General features: G+C 45.9%; 1 protein-coding gene across 1 annotated transcript in view; it reads left to right on the top strand.

Annotated features, from left to right (window-relative positions):
- Positions 1-19,620, top strand: part of LOC126544027 (uncharacterized) — a 65,057-nt gene that overhangs the window by 25,424 nt on the left and 20,013 nt on the right. The window contains exons 2-3 of the mRNA XM_050191214.3: positions 4,652-4,819; positions 8,222-8,314. Coding sequence (XP_050047171.2) covers positions 4,652-4,819; positions 8,222-8,314 — 261 coding nt within the window. The remainder of the gene's footprint in view (positions 1-4,651; positions 4,820-8,221; positions 8,315-19,620) is intronic.

Below are 19,620 nucleotides of genomic sequence, written 5' to 3'. Positions count from 1 at the left end.
TGATTTAGTACACGTTAAAGTACCCCAGGTGGTCAAAATTAATTCGGAGCCCCCCACTACGGCGTGCCTTACAATCAGATCGTTGTTTTGGCACGCATTACCCGAGACATTAATCATTATATTAAAGCTGGTTAGTTGCGGTGCAAAACTATAGCTGAAAGTAGAGCGTCTCGTTTGAACGCACTTTTGTGAAGTGCTCTTCTGTCTGTTACTAGCTAAAATAAGCGGGCGACATTGAAAGTTTCCGGACAGCTTTTTTTTTTCTTTCTTCTTTAACGAGGAAAAAGAAAGGGGGGGGGGAGTAAATGTCGACGCGAGCGATGCCACCTGCGCGCATGCTATGTGAAATTCTCGCCTCATTTCGCCTGCTTTCGCAAAGTGCGCAGCAAACTTGTTCCAATGGTGGACCCTTCCTGAGAAGTCTGAATTCTCTGTAAGTTCGTGGACACTCGTTTGCTGACACCGTTGGGGATACATGGGCTGTGCCGAGCGGCCCCGCAGTGTATATTTGAAGTAAACCATTTCGCATACCGCTATATATAGCTCATTTTGAGCGGTATGCGTATACCTTCTGCATAATGTATCCAATAGATTCCATTAAATCCTCCGAACCCTTACCCCACTAACGAGCTTTGGGAGAGAGCCTTGGCCAGCTCCGACCTTGAGGATCAGCAACGGCTGATTGCGAGGTCCCAGGACGCGGCCCGAGCTCAAGGCATTCTGGAATGAGGACGCCTCTCCAAATCTGCATTCACCCAATAAAAATGTTTATTCTCTCTCTCTCTCTCCAATACATTCAAGCGCCATGCAGTTCTACCCGTAGAAAATTGTGTTAAACATATTTTCTGCATTCTTCAGCATCATCATAAAATACCACAGCAAGACAGTAGTTCAGAATACTGAAAATTTCAGTGAGTTTTATTGCATCTACAAATGTGGACTCCACGCCTGAAATCTCAGGAATAACTTGAGGTGCGCGAACCGTCAGTTGTTGTTGCGGAAACAGTAGGACACCTCAGAAATTTGTCTTGTTCAAATCATTATACTGCAAATAAATAAATAAATAAATAAATAAATAAATAAATAAATAAATAAATAGAAATGAAAGTAAACCAGCTCAAATCTTTTTCGCAAACACACTTGGTCCATATTCATAAATATTAGATAAGTTGTATCATAAGTATTTTAATATGCATATGACGCGTTTGAGACATCGTTATTTGCCTAAGTACTTCTGATATTAAGTCGTTTGCGTAGATTATATAAATGTATCCGCAGCGCTTGAAGGGAACATTGCTTCGAAGAAAATTAAAAATATATATAATACAGAATTCGCAACGCAAGTAGGCCGTGGGTAAACCATAGAGTTTTTTACTGAGTTACTGGAGAGAAATGTGGCACTGCGATTGGGAATGGTGGATACTTCATGCATTTTTGTCTGACATTCGTGCATGGGGCTTCAGACGTTCTTGCGGCTTTATTTATTGCGCCGTATCGGCCGTTATCAGCCTATATATATTATAAATGTCCACGCGTCACTTGTTGCCGAGGGAACTGCGTCATATGCTGCGCACTACAGGCGATAATTCGCTTTCAGGTGTCGCGATACAAAAAGATATACTATTTTGCAGCGACTACCGGACTCACAGTGCTGCGAGATGGTTTTATGCTGTTTGAAATCACGGATGAAATAAAATGGAACGTGTCGTTCGGTTACTGTTTCGTTTTATTGCCTACAGATAAATAGCATATACGGGCCCGTATTCACACATAAAACATTATCACGCAAGAACTGATCGTAAGCGCAGATACCAGTCAATCGTGATGTTGGACATATCGCTAGCAAAAGCGACCGGCCAATGGCAAATAGCTCTTACGAACGAAAAACTTTCTGAATTCGGCCATCCGAAAATTGGAGCTGAAACATTAAAGCTGAACAAGAAGAATAAAACAGGAAGAACACAATAACGAAAACATTTCATGCTGACTTCAGCGATGTACTACATGTATCGCTGTCAAAAGGGCTGCGCACTAAACGTAAAACAAGAGGTCGCAAGCACAGACACTACCAAACGCAGTAGCAGAAACAGCGAATAACTTTTAAACGACACGAGTCCGGATTCTACTCGACTCCCACTATCAGGACCGTGCCGCTGGGATAAATAGAGCAATCATTATCCACCCCCGTTTTCCTGGAATGTTCACAGCTGTAGGGGCAAATAAAGGAAGTGGATGTGAACGCAACTGCTTTCCCGCACCAGCCGTCGGTCGTGACGTTCTGGCCACTGCCGTTGATCGAGTTCGCACGATGAATGCGTCATCCTTGCGCTTTGCTTTTGTGAACGTCTTCGCAGCTGCGCAGCGCGGTTGGCGGTCGCATGGCTGCGGCACAGCCGCTAGCGTTCACCCTAAAACGCATGCGCTGGTTCAAAATCTGAAACTCCCATCTAAATTGTGCGGGAACGGAAAGGTCGTGTTGTGCCGGCGTGGCTAAAATCAGTTTTGATGGTGTTTGTTGCATTTGAAAGAGAAACTTGAAAAAAAAAAGAAAATCGTGACCGTTGTGAACAAATTATTCATTAGGCCATCGGATATTTTACAGATATTGCCGAAAGATGAAAAAACATTTACAGTTCTGTACTTTAGAAATAAAAACGGCACCACAAGTGCAGTATACGGCATGAAGTGTGAAATCTAAAAATTGGTGTAAAATTTATACATCATACACCACTGGGAACCGTGCCAATAATTTGTGGATATGACTTTCACAAAACTCACGTACACAATCTTGCGGTTTCGCGTAAGCTGTGAACTAGTACATATTTGTCCGCTATATACGATATGACAGACATAGTTTATACACAGAGTTTTGATACCTGTTTCTGCACTTTTCTCTTCCTTTTTTTCCCTTCCTTTCTTTATTTCTTTCTTTTTCAGTTACGGAGTTCTAAACTGCTTACTTCAAGTTTCTTATTTTAAATTGCCAATTTTTTTGTCATATTGTAATCATATATAGACCCACAAAAATTCTGCTTCCTACAGTTGGTAAAATTGACCTTTCTCTCTTAACTGCAACAAATTTAATTAATATCCATTCAGTGGCCGTCTAATGGGAGGGTTTCAGCGTTTCGTGTATATTTGAATAGGGAAATAGGAGTTTGCCCCGAGCTCAAGCTTCCTCTTAAGACGAGTCCGAATGCACCTATATGCTGGAAGAACGATTAATGCGAGAAATAACAGGGCGTGTTTCATGGAAGGAGGACATCACTGGCAGGGGGGACACCGTGAACTGTTCTTTGATAAAAGGGAAGCCATCAACATTCTCACTTGATGTCTTTCCCAAGCACTGCTACCAAGCGCAATGCTGCTTAACCCCGGACGTGTGATAAGTGGAGCATTTAGAATGGCAAGGCCGATGACCATGTTTTATAGAAAAAGAAAAGGGGGAGGAGGGGGGCGGAATATGGATGTCTGCGTGTCTGCTGGTAACACCATAATGACGTCATATATATAGAGGGGTCTGTTCTTTTGCAACTCGCGACCATATACAAGGCACGTTACTGAAGTGCCTGGGTGTCTTTCGGGCACACTGTATTTGAAAAAAGAAAGATCGTCGAGTTCCAATCGTGCCCTAAAAAGTAAATTGGACAAGGCCTTGTCGCCCGTCTATAATTTCCCGTCTCCCACGCATCAAGGACAAGTGTCTGCGCGATCTCTCGATATTGCCTGTACTGAGTGGGCGTGATAGAAGGGCGTACCAGAGGGTGTATATGCTTACAAATGTAGCGTGCATAAAGAAGGGTCACTAGAGTGCGTATACGTAAAATAGCGCATGATTTAGTGCATATACAGCAGAATGATTTACACAAGTGGGTGTGCAGAGTTGTCAACTCTCAGGGGAGAACGACTCATTAGCATTCAAGCGCTCGTGTAGCAGCTTCAATTTGGAAAGAAGGTCCGCAGAACAATGCTTGATGAATAGTCATTAGGGACTTTTCAAATACATATTCTCCCCCCCAAAAATTGAATAGTTATTAAATGGTTCCCCTAAGAATGGACGGCCTTGGTCAGCGGTGGCTGAAACTGCGCTTGTGAGCTGCACGCAGCTCTTGGGTCTGCTTGTGACTCGCAGCCCGCTGTACATTCGGGCCGTCAGTGTCTATTTCTGATGTAAATACAGATGTGCTAGTTATTGCCGAATTAGGGTGGTTTGTGAAGACTTACTTATCTGGACGTTAGCAGTGTGTTCAATGGGGCTGGTTGGTTCATCTTAGAATAAGAAGAGGAACAGCACAACGCAGGACAGTGCTCCTGCGTGCTTCTGTCCTGTGCTCTTTACTCGCTCGTCCTGTGTTGCGCTGTTCCTGTTTTTATTCTAATTTTGTTTATCTGCTTTTCTCAGAAACTAGACCAGCGTTTCTTAGCAGGAGAGACAAGTAGTCAAATGACAGTATATGACAATGAGGTTTGCAGTGTTTTGCTGTCCCACATGGAACAATGTGGTGAGGTTTTCTGTGGCTTCTTGCATATGTCTGCCTGGCACGCACGCACGCACGCCCACACACACACCTGGTGCGTACGTGATAATTCGCGCATAAAAGGTGCCCCTGAGTTGCACTCCCTTGACGTGACGGTGATGTGCTGTGCGCAGGCCTACCAGCGTCCGGGCTCGGAGCGGCTGAAGGTGAGCGTGGTGCTCGCCAGCGCCCTGGTCGCCATCAGCATCGTCGTCGGCGTGGTCGTCGTGCTCGTGGTGCACCTGCGCGCGCAGCAGACGCACTGCGCATGCGCGCCCCTGCCCCAAGCCGCCGCCCTCAAGGTATGCATATGCCGCCCGCACACGAGTTACAGACCTGTGCAGACCGGCGAAACGCGAGGACAACGGAGTCGGGCCTTTTCTTTCTTCTTTTTTGCTTCGGCCTTCTATCCCGAGATGTGGATGCATACATGGAATGAATTTTATTGGTCGATGATGGCGCTTAGGCCTATTGGAGGAAGAGAATGATTGGGATAAAGTTTATAACTCGTGATGGATGCCGGTGTCCTGCAAAGGATCACAAGCTCCGGGTACCTTTGCAGGTTACACGTGTTGCCAGCAGGCGTCCTCCAAGCCTGGGTGGTCCCAGACAAAGTGACACGTGGAACGGAAACAGAATGTGCGGGACGCTTCCCTCATTCGTGTTATCATGAACGGTTGCGTAGCCGCATTTCGACTTCTACCTTCTCCAGTTTTTTTTTTTCCTTTTCTTTCTTTCTTGCAAGTATAACTAACCTCCGAAAAGTTAGCGAATCAGAAAGAAAAAAATCGCTCCCCCCCTTTCCACCCCATTCTCTCTTAAAATGTAACAACCATATCGGCACCGTGACGTGCGGAAGATGTCTGAATCACGTTGAGAAGACGTGAACAAAAATGAACGAAACAGCGCCTCGAGACAAAATGTTTATCACGGAGATGGTCGAGGTATTCCGCGGACAGGAAACACGGGAGATGAGAAGAGCCATGACCTCATTGCGTTGTCTGAAAATTTCTCTATTCGTTCGGAGCGTCGTGCACCAGCATTCTCGCAAAAAACATAATAATAATAAATGTTCTCTAAATGGCTGCACGGCTGTGGCCGTGTTCGTGAGCGCGCGCGCCAGTCGGGAGCAGCGGCCGCGCACGCCGGGCTCCCCGCAGAGCATTGCAGGCTCGCCCGAGCGAGACACGCTCGCTGACCTCGTGCACTGCCTGCCCACCAACGCATGCACGGCGGACGCGTGCACTGCAACAGGTCGGACCGCGGCCGGTTTCTGCGCGTGTGAGCCGCGAAGAAGGGTGGCCGCCACGATCGCGGGGCCACTCGGCCGTGGAACGGGAATAATATCGCGCGCGCGCGTGTGTGCGACCCCGCAAATAGCGCCGGCGCATTTGGAGCCGAGCGAAACTATACGTGTAGCCTCTCTGTTGTGGCTGCGCCGCCGCGTGGCCCGTCTAAACGGCCGATTGAAACTGCGGGTCTCTTTCTTTGTCGCACTCTCGTTTCGTGTCGACGACCGCGCGGCGCCTATTGTGTACGAGCCCGTGCGGTCAATTCAGTGACCGAGAGCGTACGAACACGCAGTACGTGCGCGAAGCTTTCGCCCCAGAAACGGAAAGCAAGACCGCGCGGCCTTGGTGCGCTATGCGATATTAAACTTCCGGAGGTGTCAGTACTATTAAAGTACACGGGGGTGGTCCGTTCGTATAGCGCGCCGAAGCTCTGCCATGTACTTCCATTTCTAGTCCCTGTAGTCTCGGCCGTGTTAGGGACGTCGGGGGTATTCGAGTAAGGATTAGGGTACCGCTTTACCGGGACCCTCCACCTCTGTAAGTAGGAGGAATAGGGAGCCTTATCAGACTCGAAGCATTCGCGGAAGATTGAAGGACAAGTGCATTGCTGTTTGTTTCTTGTAGCAAAATGTAACCAAGGGGCGGCTATTAATCGAACGCTCCATCCCTCTCTATTAACTGCCGATGTTTTCCTACAATCTGGCCCCTCTTTGAACATTACATTTTGCATTTCTCTTTTCATTAGGTCGGTATTCAAGCACAATCAGATGGAATGTTAAATCTCAGAGCTTTTCCGCAAAGTATACTGCAATTTCAGTGCGCTATAGAGTCATTTATGAACGCTATTAAACAGCTCCAGAAATGATGAATTCGTGCACGTAGTTAACGCTAGCGGCACAGAACAACGCAACCCATATATATATATATATATATATATATATATATATATATATATATATATATATATATATATATATATATATATATATATATATATATATATACATACATACATACACCATGAGAAGCCAACAATAAATAAAGTGGATAAAGTGAATAGATAAAGTGGATGAAAAAACAACTTGCCGCAGGTGGGAACCGCACCCACAACCTTCGCATTTCGCGTGCGATGCTCTACCAATCGAGCTACCGCGGCGCGGTTTCCCCAGCCACTTTCTTGGGTATTTATGTGTCCAAGTAGAACGCTTGAACAATTGGTAGAGCATCGCACGCGAAATGCGTAGGTTGTGGCGCGATGATCCATGGCGGCGTTTCGTGTGACACGTGTCACATATATGTCGCAACGACATGACCTTATTGCCCGCTTTACATAGCTTTCTTAACTATGCCTTGACGTCGCCGGCATTTAGGTAGCTTCACGCGATGTTTGTAGTTTGAACAACAAAACAAAGCAGTAGAAGCGAGCTTCGGACATAAAGGTCGCCTCACCTCATTTCGGTGCGATGCGTTATTTAGCCGCTTACACAAACGTGCCGGCGTCGACGTCTCCTCCTTGACATACCGCCGTCCGGCTCGTTACTGCGATTTACCTTAATGTAGCGCATTTTCACACTCCTAGACACGATCGCAGTGCGCTATAAAGTGCTATATTCCAGCACAAAGATGAGACAATCGAATAGACAAGGTAGCGCTCTGTTTCGTCTATTCAGTTGTCCCGATTTGCGCATGGAAAGTACAGTGTGTCCGTAAAGTCACGGTGCACATTTGACCGGTCGCAGGAAATCAACGAAACAAGATATAAATGTGAAATCTCCACCAATTAAAAGGAAAATGCTCCATGTTTCATATCTGTTCAGTGCAGTTTGATGTGGCCTCCGTTAGTTGCCCTACACACATCTAAACGATATTCAAGTTGTTCCCACACACGGTTAAGGACGTCTGGTGTAACAGAGAGAATAACGTCTGTGGTTCTCTGTTTAAAATGATTAAATGGTGGCGCTTCGTTGTACACGCGACGATGTTCACGTTGCAGTTTGGTTTCGGATTCGAATCTAGGAAGCCACAGAACTCACAGGACTTTTCCTCTGTACCGTCTGGCGTGGGCTGATCCGCTGCTGCGAGTTCGTGGTGATGTGTCGTCACCTTGCGCATCATACTGCGGAAACCTTTGTTTGGTGAAGATTTCCCATTTCTAGCTTGTTTTGTTGCTTTCCTGTGACCGTTCAAAAGTGCACCATGGCTTTAAGGACAGGCTGTAGCATGCACCGAATATATGTCAAACCAACCAGCCCTGCAGTTTACGTTCTTGCGATATTAAGATTATCAGTAAGCGCTGGAACGATTATGATACGCGCCGCTGCTGCATTCGCGCATTCAAACACTTCTGTCATACAGTATAGAGCACGATTTTCGTTTTCGCTGCACTGAGGTCGCGTTTGTCATGTGCCGCAGGGAAGGGCCGGTGACCTGTCCTCGGCGGCCAGCGGCAGCGTCATCTCCAAGCTGCCCATGCCTCTCAAGCTGCAGCTGGATCCACTCGCCGGGGTAAGTCGGCGGCGTCGCCCGTGCAGGATGTGTCGCACGACCGCCCGACATGCCCGCTCGGCTCCCCTCCCCTGCTCTTTTTATCCATTTCCCCCACCCGCACAGCGCTGTGGAGGTGCTCTCGCACGAAAAGCAGTAACGGCGCTGTACTTTTCCCTTTTTCACGTAAAATCGCTCACACACACACTCACACAGCGCTGAAAGGACAGCGGTGCGATGGGCTGCTGTCTGCGGGGACGAAATGGTGGACGCGCAGGCAATCGCGTCCTTAACGTGAAACACATGCACACGGCAGAAGTGCGTTTTCGCTGAATTGGGTGTGGTTCAATGCATAGGGCATTGAAAGACGCCGGAAGGAGAAAAGGCCGCTGAAGTGGCCGTCGATCCGCGAACTGGTTGGACTTGCTGCCGGAAAGGTGCCTGGACGAATGTGTCAATATGCGATTATTGCCTCGCACTCCAAGCCAGGGTTTGCAGCGGTGGCGTAGAAGTAGAACACCCGCCTCGCGTGCAAGAGGTCCGTGGTTCGAATCCCGGTGCCGCGCAATTTTCCACCGGATTAAAAAAAAAAAAAAAATCCGCGTGTTGATAAAATTGCATAAACAGGCCTGGAGTGTGGCCTGATGCCGGTGACCAGAACCGGTAACACACTCCCTCACCAGAGCAGGATTGGCCACCCTGGTGCAGTACTTGGCCACAACCTCCTATATGAACACAAGAAATGGGCATGGGCAGGACATGTAATGAGGAGGGAAGATAACCGATGGTCATTAAGGGTTACGGACTGGATTCCGAGGGAAGGGAAGCGTAGCAGGGGGCGACAGAAAGTTAGGTGGGCAGATGAGATTAGGAAGTTTGGAGGGTCAACATGGCCACAATTAGTACATGACCGGGGTAGTTGGAGAAGTATGGGAGAGGCCTTTGCCCTGCAGTGGGCGTAATCAGGCTGATGATGATGATGATGACTCCAAGCCTGCGCTCTTATCGTATGCATTTCGGTACCGCTTCGCTATGACTTGCAATACGTCACCATATATATAAGCACCATGTTGGTGAACGGTGAGCAGCTGCATGCGTCCATGACGTCACGTGCCAGCTATCTATAGGTTGCGGCAGAAACTAATGCCCGTATTTACAACTTTTACAACGATAAGTGCTCTCTGCGATTGGCCGCCGCTGCAACGATCGTCTCGTTATCATGCCGATCGCTTTCATGACTGGCGGATGCCCGGATGCTGGCCAATGAGGAGACACTCTCGGATGAGTTTTCGGAATGCGAGCCAAAACTCGGTGTAAGCTCTCCGTCCCTCGCTCCCCAATCAGAGTGGCATATTGTAGTTGCACAGATGTCGACAAATATATCTTTCTCTCTGTCTAATCACCTCGGGCAAAATAATACGTCGCCCTCCATCGACTTCGCAAATAAATGTATTTTGTTGCGGCTTAGTTCGCACAATTACTAGAAGCATTTGATTGCATTCCCGCATTAAAATGTATGCCTGCGTTCAGAACCGATTAGACGCGGCGTGGTCGCAAAGTCTAATCGCCGCTTCTCTAACGTCCATTGCCGGCACAAAAATCGGCCAACATTGCCGCCGAAACCAAGACATGCAAGCAATCGCCTAACGTTGTACCAATTACGAACCATAAAGTCTCGACACGCCGCGATAGCGGAGCTCAAATGAGTCGGCGGATTCGTGCTTGTTTCTACGGGGACCACCTAATAACAGACCCTGTCCGACGGCCTCTGTCGCGAGCGGGCCGTTTTCGTGTTCGTACAGAAGAAACGTCATTTGCCGGCGCCAGAGTGACACGCCTCTTTGATCGAATATGCTCCGCTCTCAGAACCGACACGTCGGACAGAAATTGTCTTAGGTTTGAAAAGTAAAAGACAAGAAGGTAAAGAAGAAATAAACAAAATAGGGGAGGGGGGGAGCGGGAGTGTTACCTGGGCCCTGACATGCTGGACAGCTCGAAGAGACGATTGGGGGAACCGCCAGCAGATTCCTTATAGAAACAGATCGAAGCGCGAGACCACAAACCACCGAGGAAGGCTCGCCATAGGCAACGGGGACACGGACAAGCCACACAAACTGCGATTCCTTTAGCGCACGTCACGCACTACTTATTTTAGTTATCTTTTTTGCACGTGCATAAGGAAACAGGCTAAATTAAGGCAATTGTGGATCGCCACTTGCTAACATTTAACGAGAAGGAGGTACCAGAACCCAGATAGAGAAGACAACACCCCCGCTATTCTGTCTACGTGTTTCCCTCCCTCTTTCTTTCTACTACTTGCTCAAGTTTGAACCAATGCCAAGCTGCCCAAAATATCGATAACGCCGAGCGGCCATCGCATAAGAATAGCCGTTTGCACTCTCCCGTGATATCTGACTGGATACCCATTGCAATTTTCAGCGCATACGCATATCGTGTTACTGAAAAACTCGCATTCTGCCTTGACCTTTGGCCACAGACACCACTGCTTGAACTGGCTTACTAGCGCGTTAAATGTGCTGAGAGACTGGAGATGAAAGTGATTGTTTTGTACTGAATGAACACGTAAGAATGATATTGAGGTGAAATATACACGGAAGCTTATTAAGAATATTTGGCTTTCTGTTTGGAACAACGCCTATCGTACACACATCGCTTCGGATGTACATTGTCAACTGAAGGAAGAAGCGTCCAGAACAGTGAGATGGACGAAACCTGTACAGAAAGAAACAAAAATGGGGCATATGGTGTGAACGTCAGCGCAGGCATTTCGCTTACGCCCCTATCGGGGGGGGGAACTGTCTTCAAAACAAGTCAAGCTTTGCTTACCAGTGTACGTATCTGCATTTCTTCCTAAGACGTTGTATTTTCATATGCTTATTTTTTTTCCCTAACAAATAGATTTTGCAGATGCGTCGCATCTCTTTTAGCTGTTATCCTTAATTTAAGTCACGTCATGTAATTTTCTTTCGGTAGAAGTAGTCAAAAGCTTTTTTTATGCGAATGCATTATATACCCCATGAAGCGGAAAATTCGGCGTCGGGCGTTAACATCCGATGGTACCAAAACCCACGTGACCAAGTGGTGACGTCACGTTCCCAGCGCTCGACCTGCTGCGGCTCGCACCGCGAAATCCCGCAGTGAACAACCACGGCGTCGGACGGGCACCTTAACCCACACCAAAAAATTGCTTTCGCCAAATTCGAAAGCTGGGTTAACGGACGTTCAAAACCGACCTGGCCCACTCCCAAAATTTACTTGAACCACCCCCGAAGTTGACATTGCCCAATTATAAATCTGAGTTGACCCACGTTCAAAACCGACCCACTCCCACAATTTGGGCGGTCCAGCCCCAAAATTTGGCTGGCCCACCCTCCAAATTGACTTTACCCAATTCGAGCACGTGACCGAGTGAAAAGTATCGCGCGGAAGAGTGATACTGCTTTCGCATTCAACGCACGCAAGCAGACATAAGTGCCCCTGTAACTTTTTTACACGGATGTTGAAAGATAACGACGTTGGTTACTTCTTAAACGCACGTTTTCTATTAGCCCAGTGTGTCTTAGTCAGCTCACGGCAGAGACGAGAAAAGAAAAATTGAAAAGAACGAGCGGAGGCGCATTGTGAGGCTTTTCCGCAGCGCCCAGTCGTGTAGCGGCCGAGCGACGTTCGCGTCCGCTACGCCTGAAAGAACGTGTTTGTTTCTGTTCGTAGAGCACGTTGCAAAAAGTGAAGCATGACGTACTCTCTGTTGGAGGCTTTATTGCAAAGCTTTTAAATGAAAGGCGACACCCTCATCGTGACGAGCACGCTGATTTGACACCGTTTCTTAGTGGCGTATTTATTATATTAGTAAAACTTATTATATTGGTAAAACCAGTGTGTGTCGTGTCTTTCTTTTTGTGGTTCGTCTTACGTGTTTGCGCTGTAACATTAAGTTCATTATTATATTAAGCGCGTTGCTTGTGACAGTAACACTTTTCAGCTCAGTTTTGATCTGAATAAAAGTTTTGCAAAGCTATGATTCCAAATCCGCGCTAAATGATCTGCTAAGACGCTATGCGGGACTGAAAAGCGCGTGTCGTAATGTGCGAATTTACGCAATATTTGCGATATGACGTGATTACAAATAACAGCGCGAAGAAATGAGCGCGAAATCACTGCCGTCCATACCTGTCTCGTTCGTTGTCCAAGTCTGTTGGTGTAAGTCATTTGTTCGAAAAACAAGCATTCTTTATCGTCACAAAGTTAAGAGCGGACGCCTTGTCACAAAAGCATACCGCGTAAAAAAAAAAAAAAAAAAAAAATCCGAGCACGTCTGTCTTGGTAAGCAATCAGTTGCCTTCGATTAAAAAAGGAGTTATGTATCTTGAGTGCCGATAAGGGAATTCATGCCTTGTATGTCGTGTCCCCCTTCCCCCTTTTTTTTTTCATTGCTTTGTTTTGCTGGGTTTTTTTTTTCTAGCTCACAGCACACGTGCGTGATTTCCTGTGTTATATAACTACTGTTCTTCCACAAGAAAATTTATTTGCGAGTCGGCGCTTGTTTTCGTCATGCTTCCACTGCCCCTTGTCGTTTGCGCTGTTCACTTTCCTGCAAAGATGCACCAACTTGCTCAGCTAGCAATACTATCGCTCGCGTCCGTTAGATGTAACCACGGAATGCGTTTTCATACTTGCACTGGCGCAGCAGCAGTAATGGAGGCGTTGCGAGCTAACCACGGGCATCTGTTCCCCTATACGTCGCCGTCTTCAGAAAAAAAAAAAAAACGAAAGAGCGGTCTGTTCGAGAAGTACAGGAATTAAGCGGAGAAAAAGTAATCGTGTTGCACAAAACAATGGGTCCGGGTCCCAAAGCTATTTCGACAGCGGCATGGAAAGGAATAAGTACCTCTAAACGCGCGAAGGAATTACGCACCCGCGTATGACTGTTGCACAGACCGGCTGGAGATTCAGGAGAGACCACAGCTTAATAGTAGCGAAGGCTATTTGCATTGCATATCCCGTGTCGTGAGTGCGTTTCCATCAAGCTTCGTGCTGCTTCAAGGACTGTACATGTACGGTACAAGTTTCGCGGCCATGAACGCCATGCGGGAAGGCGTGCTTTGTCCGCCGTATACAGTAGGCAGGCGTGTCCCTCACTCCTAAGCGGGCAGCTTGCCCGCAGGTTGTAGTGCAGAGAAATAGCGCTTATTTGTGTGTGTGCGTGTGTCAAGTTAGCGGTGCGCTTGGTTTGCCTTTTTTGTGGCGGTTTTGTTCTTTATCGTTTGTTCGAACACGGTGACCGACGAAGTGACGCCGCCCGCGACTCTCGAGGCTCGGCTGGCCTGCCTTGCGCCCGATCGGCAGGTGTTGGCACGTATACGAGTCGTGCAATGAACTGCAATTCGGCGTTGTTCGAGATTGCTTTCAATTAAATATGTTGCGTCTAAATGTGTCCAAATAAAGCAGTATTTCGGAGTATCATTTTAGTGAACTTCAAGAGAGTTTGGTGCATTGTGCATTTCTAGTTGGTACATGGTATTTAGAACGAAAACAGTGCAGAACACTATAGGCGAGAAAGAGCGATAGTTCCTTTTGCGTTGTTTCGGCTTTGAATGCCATGAGAGAAGTCTTTCACCGCGTTTCTTCCTATGTTGCTTTATTTTTAAGGCGAAACTCTCTCATACCAGCACCGCGTAGTGTACGCATAAAGCAGCCGTTAAATGTCATCTATATGCTTTTAAAAACGTCGAAAAAGTTCAGCTATACCCACACGCTCCACTAACGATTTCATTGTTTGTACCACACCATAGAACACGCCTTGTTTATGTAACCTTTGCGTGGCGCAATATAAACAACTTAATCCTGTTGTTTAGCCTGTTGGCCTGTTGCTTAGCGCTACTACTTCATCAATATGGGCTATCCAATCACAAGCATGCACTCACACATGCGCAACCGGACTTGAATTTATCTCTCGCTATCGGATAGCGGCTGCAGACGTTTCGGAGATCCGCGGAGCTTATTTCAAGTTCGGCTACGGACTTGCTTGCTTCTGCCGAGTCTTTCTGTGTAGCCCTGATATTACGAGCGATCTCACAGCTGGTGCAGTGGCTGCAACTTATAGTCGCATCGTAGTGTTTATTTGTTCGTTCGAGCGGACGAACAAGGAACGAAGCTGCCTACTAAGCTAGGAAGAGAGTACATTGCACTGTGCTTGCGTAGTCTAGGCTGTCTTAATTAATGTTACTGCGCGAAACACTTACGTCTACATGGGGAACTGAATTCGAGCGTCCGCTATACGCCACGATGTAGCGTTGCCCGCAGTGCACACATTAAATCGTTCTCCTGGGCAGGGTAAGAGAGATGGAAATAATATATTCGGTGCAGAAACAGCCAAAGAACTGGGTATATCTGCAAAAATTTGGAGGTTGTGGAGCAATTACAATGGTCATGAATTATTGCTAATGTGGTATATAATCCAACGCCAAGTAAAGCGCATATAGCCGTTCGGAACGCGGCAACCAGCGCAGCAGTCATATAGCGTTCCGCGCACAAACACAGCTCTTCGTTGCCCGAGACGTCAGTCGATGAAATGCCGTCGTCCCGCCACCGTTGTCGTCATTGTCGTCATCCGGATGTCGTGCCGTCGTGCACGTCCTGGTACCACCATCGTCACTGTTATGCCATTTATTCCTTCATTCTATTAAAATCATAAGGTACAATATATCAATTCTCATATGCCTATAACAAATTTTGTTTACATTACTTTTTCTTATTGTTATATTGAACTACCCGGTGCTTAGCCAATCTCCCAGAGCGGGTATGTGCCACAAACACACGGGCTATACATCTACTATTAACTGCTTTGCCTGGTATATGACGATGACGATGATGACTACGACGACCGCAGAGGACGCGACGTTTACCCACTACGGTAGCTTTACCTACATTCGGGAGGCGCAGGCAAAAATGCACCATCGGTGTAAACTATGAAGAGCTAAATAAATGAAACCAAGAATATAGCAGACAAGAAAGCGTGTGGTTGAGCCGTCTGACGCACGTCTATTAAGTTGTGTGTATGAATGAAAGGGAAATCTACTAAAAAAAGAGACAGAGAAAGCTTTTCTTAATATAACTTCATTTCATATAATTTCATTTACGTTTTTTTTCATTTAACTTAATTTCAGTTCACATTTCTGTGGACAATCCCGCTCGTGGCTCTGTACCATGTTGAAAAAGAATCATCAACAAGAACCTTCCTCTGATATTATTTACCGCCCCGCCTAAGCCAAATGGCGATGATGAAACAGAAAATGGGAAATGAAGGATAAGAAACTTGTATACGAGCGACATACATACATACATACATACATACATACATACATACATACATACATACATACATACATACATACATACATACATACAAACAAAACACCCGTGTACTTAGATTTAGGTGCACGTTAAAGAACCCCAGGTGGTCGAAATTTCCGGAGTCCTCCACTACGGCGTGCCTCATAATCAGAGAGTGGTTTTGGCACGTAAAACCCAATAATTTAATTTGTCTTTAAATACATACAAGGTTTCGCATATATAACTTAAATTGAAGACCCCTCGAATTCTCTTACTTGAAGTTGTACGATTCTTGGCCGATTTCCCACAGTGGGGACACCGGGTAACGGTGTCTGTGGTCGTCATGGTCACTGCCTTAATTATAGTGACGAGAACCGCTGTGGCCAATATAATCGGCCATGATGGAAAGCTGAAGCGAAATATGCGAGCTCGTACGGGTAAAAGCAGACTAATTCAGGCTGGTACTTGCAAACAAATATGCAGCCTTAGAACAGAGAGATGATGATTACATAGAGCTAATGAATGAAACCGTAACTAGGCTGGCTTCAGAGGCAGCAATTAAAGTGGTAGGCAAGGCACCAAGGCAACCAGTATGCAGGCTCTCCCAAGTAACAAATGACCTAATGAAGAAACGACAGAAAATGAAAGTGTCCAACTCAAGAGATGAGATAGAATTCGCGGAACTGTCAAAACTGATCAACAAGGCGAAAATAAATGGTATTCGAAACTATAACGTGAGAAAGACTGAAGAAGCCGTAAAAAATGGACGTAGCTTGAAATCAGTGAGAAAGAAACTTGGCACAGGACAAACCAATATGTATGCGCTAAAAGTTAAGCAAGGTAATATCATCAGCAATCTCGAAGATATAGTAAAAGCAGCGGAATTCTATACTGACCTGTACAGTACCCAGAGGAGTCAGGTTACCTCAATTGGAAACAGTAATGAACAGGATACAGAAACTCCTCCTATAACTAGCGATGAGGTCAGAAGGATCTTGCAAGACGTGAAACGAGGAAGAGCGGCAGGAGAAGATGGAATAACAGTCGATTTATTCAAAGATGGAGGAGACATAATACTTGGAAAACTGGCGGCTCTTCATACGAAGTGTCTATCGACCGCAAGGGTCCCAGAAAACTGGAAGAATGCAAACATTATACTAAAATCCACAAAGAGGGAGACTTTAAAGAATTCAAAGATTATATATAGACCCATTAGCTTACTCCCAGTATTATATAAAATATTCACCAAGATAATTTGCAATAGAATAATGGCAACAGTGGACTTTAGTCAAACAAGGGAACAGGCTGGCTTCAGGAAGGAATACTCTACAATGGATCACATCCATGACATCAATCAGGTTATCGAGAAATCTGCAGAGTACAATAAGCTTCTCTATATGGCTTTCTTAGATTACGAAAAGGCATTTTATTCAGTAGAGATGCCAGCAGTCATAGAAGCATTACGTAATCAAGGAGTACAGAACGCTTACGTAGATACCTTGGGAAATATCTACAGAGGTTATACAGCTACCTTAATTCTACAGAATAAAAGCAGGAAGCTTCCTATAAAGAAAGGGGTCAGACAGGGAGACACAATCTCTCCAATGCTATTCACTGCGTGCTTGGAAGAAGTATTCGAGTTTTAAACTGGGAAGGCTTAAGAGTAAGGATCGACGGCGAATATCTCAGCAACCTTCGCTTTGCCGGTCACATTGTTCTATTCAGCAACAATGCAGACGAGTTACAACAAATGATTGAGGACCTTAACAGAGAGTGTAAGAGTGGGGTTGAAGATTAATATGCAGAAGACAAAGATAATGATAAATAACCTGGCAAGGGAACAAGAGTTATAACTGTCAAAACTGATCAACAAGGCGAAAATAACTGATATTCGAAACTATAACATGAGAAAGACTGAAGAAGCCGTAAAAAATGAATGCAGCCTGAAATCAGTAAAAAAGAAACCTGGCATAGGACAAACCATGATGTATGCACTAAAAGATAAGAAGGATAATATCATCAGCAATCTCGAAGATATTGTAAAAGCAGCGCAAGAATTCTAAGCTGGCCTGTATACAGTACCCAGAGGAGTCACGATACCTCACTTAGAAACAGTAATGAACAGGATACAGAAACTCTCCTATAACTAGCGATGAGGTCAGAAGGGCCCTGCAAGACATGAAACGATGAAGAGCGGGAGGAGAAGGTGGAATAACAGTCGATTTAATCAAAGATGGAGGAGACATAATGCTTGGAAAACTGGCGGCTCTTTATACGAAGTGTCTATCGACTGCAAGGGTCCCAGAAAACTGGAAGAATGCAGACATTATGCTAATCCACAAAAAAGGAAACGTTAAAGAATTGAAAAATTATGGGACCATTAGCTTGCTCCCAGTATTATATAAAATATTTACCAAAATAATCTCTAATAGAATAAGGGCAACACTAGATTTTGTCAACCAAGGGAACAGGCTGGCTTCAGGAAGAGATACTTTACAATGGATCACATCCATGTCATCAATCAGGTTATCGCGAAATCTGCAGAGTACAATAAGCCTCTCTATGTGGCTTATATAGATTACGAAAAGGCATTTGATTCAGTAGAGATACCAGCAATCGTAGAGGCACTACGTAATCAAGGAGTACAGAACGCTTACGTGAAAAGCTTGGAAAATATTGCTACATGCGTGTGGTAATTGTTTGTTTGAACGAGGCGCGTAGGCGCCATCACTCCAGAAAAGAGGAGGAAGAACGAACTGGGCTCGCGCTGTGAATCTAACCGGTCAGCGCTGCAACCGTTGTTGTAAATATAATCTGTAAATAGTTTCTCGTTTTACTGACTCGTCTTTCGCGTAAGAATATCTACAGAGGTTCTACAGCTACCTTAATTCTACACAAGAAAAGCAGGGAGATACCTATAGAGAAAGGGGTCAGACAGGGAGACAGAATTTCTCCAAAGCTATTCACTGCGTGCTTAGAAGAATTCAAGCTATTAAACTGGGAAGGCTTAGGAGTAAAGATCGACGGCAAATATCTCAGCAACCTTCGGTTTGCCGATGACATTGTTCTATTCAACAACAATACAGACGAGTTACAACAAATGATTGGAGACCTTAACAGAGAGAGTCCAAGAGTGGGGTTGAATATTAATATGCAGAAGATGAAGATAATGATAAATAGCGGGGCAAAGGAACAAGAGATCAGGATCGCCAGTCGGCCACTAGAGACTGTGAAGGAGTACGTTTACCTAGGTCAATTAATCACAGGGAACCCTGATCATGAGAAGGAAATTCACAGAAGAATAAAAATAGGTTGGATCGCATACGGCAGACATTGCCAGCTCCTGACTGGAAGCTTACCATTATTATTTAAAAGTAAGGTGTGCAATCAGTGCATTTTGCCAGTGCTGACATATGGGGCAGAGACTTGAGAGCAAGTTAAGGACCGCGCAAAGAGTGATGGACCGAAGATTGCTAGGCATAACGTTAAGAGACAGAAAGAGAGCGGTTTGGATCAGAGAGCAAACGGGTATAGACGATATTCTCATTGACATCAAGAGAGAAAAAAAATGGAGCTGGGCAGGCCATGTAATGTGCAGGTTAGATAACCATTCGACCACTAGGGTTACAGAACGAGTACCAAGAGAAGGGAACCGCAATCGGGAACGACAGAAGACTAGGTGGAGCGATGAAATCAGGAAATTCGCGGCCGCTCGTTGGAATCGGCGCAGGACAGGTGTAATTGGAAATCGCAGGGTGAGGCCTTCGTCCTGCAGTGGACATAAAACAGGCTCATGATGATGATGATGATGATGATGATGATGATGACGACGACGACGACGACAACGACGACGACGTATACATGGAAAACCGTCGCAGTACGGAATCGGGGCAACCGGTCTGCACTGAGTGAGTCCCCTGCAGCTGACGCACGTTGTGCTTGTCATGAGTGACTATGCAGATCACTCTGTTTCC

This window comes from Dermacentor andersoni, chromosome 1 (genome assembly GCF_023375885.2).
Source record: "Dermacentor andersoni chromosome 1, qqDerAnde1_hic_scaffold, whole genome shotgun sequence".
NCBI lineage: Eukaryota > Metazoa > Arthropoda > Arachnida > Ixodida > Ixodidae > Dermacentor > Dermacentor andersoni.
The sequence above is the reverse complement of the archived record's forward strand: the minus strand, read 5'-3'. Positions and strand labels throughout refer to the sequence as shown.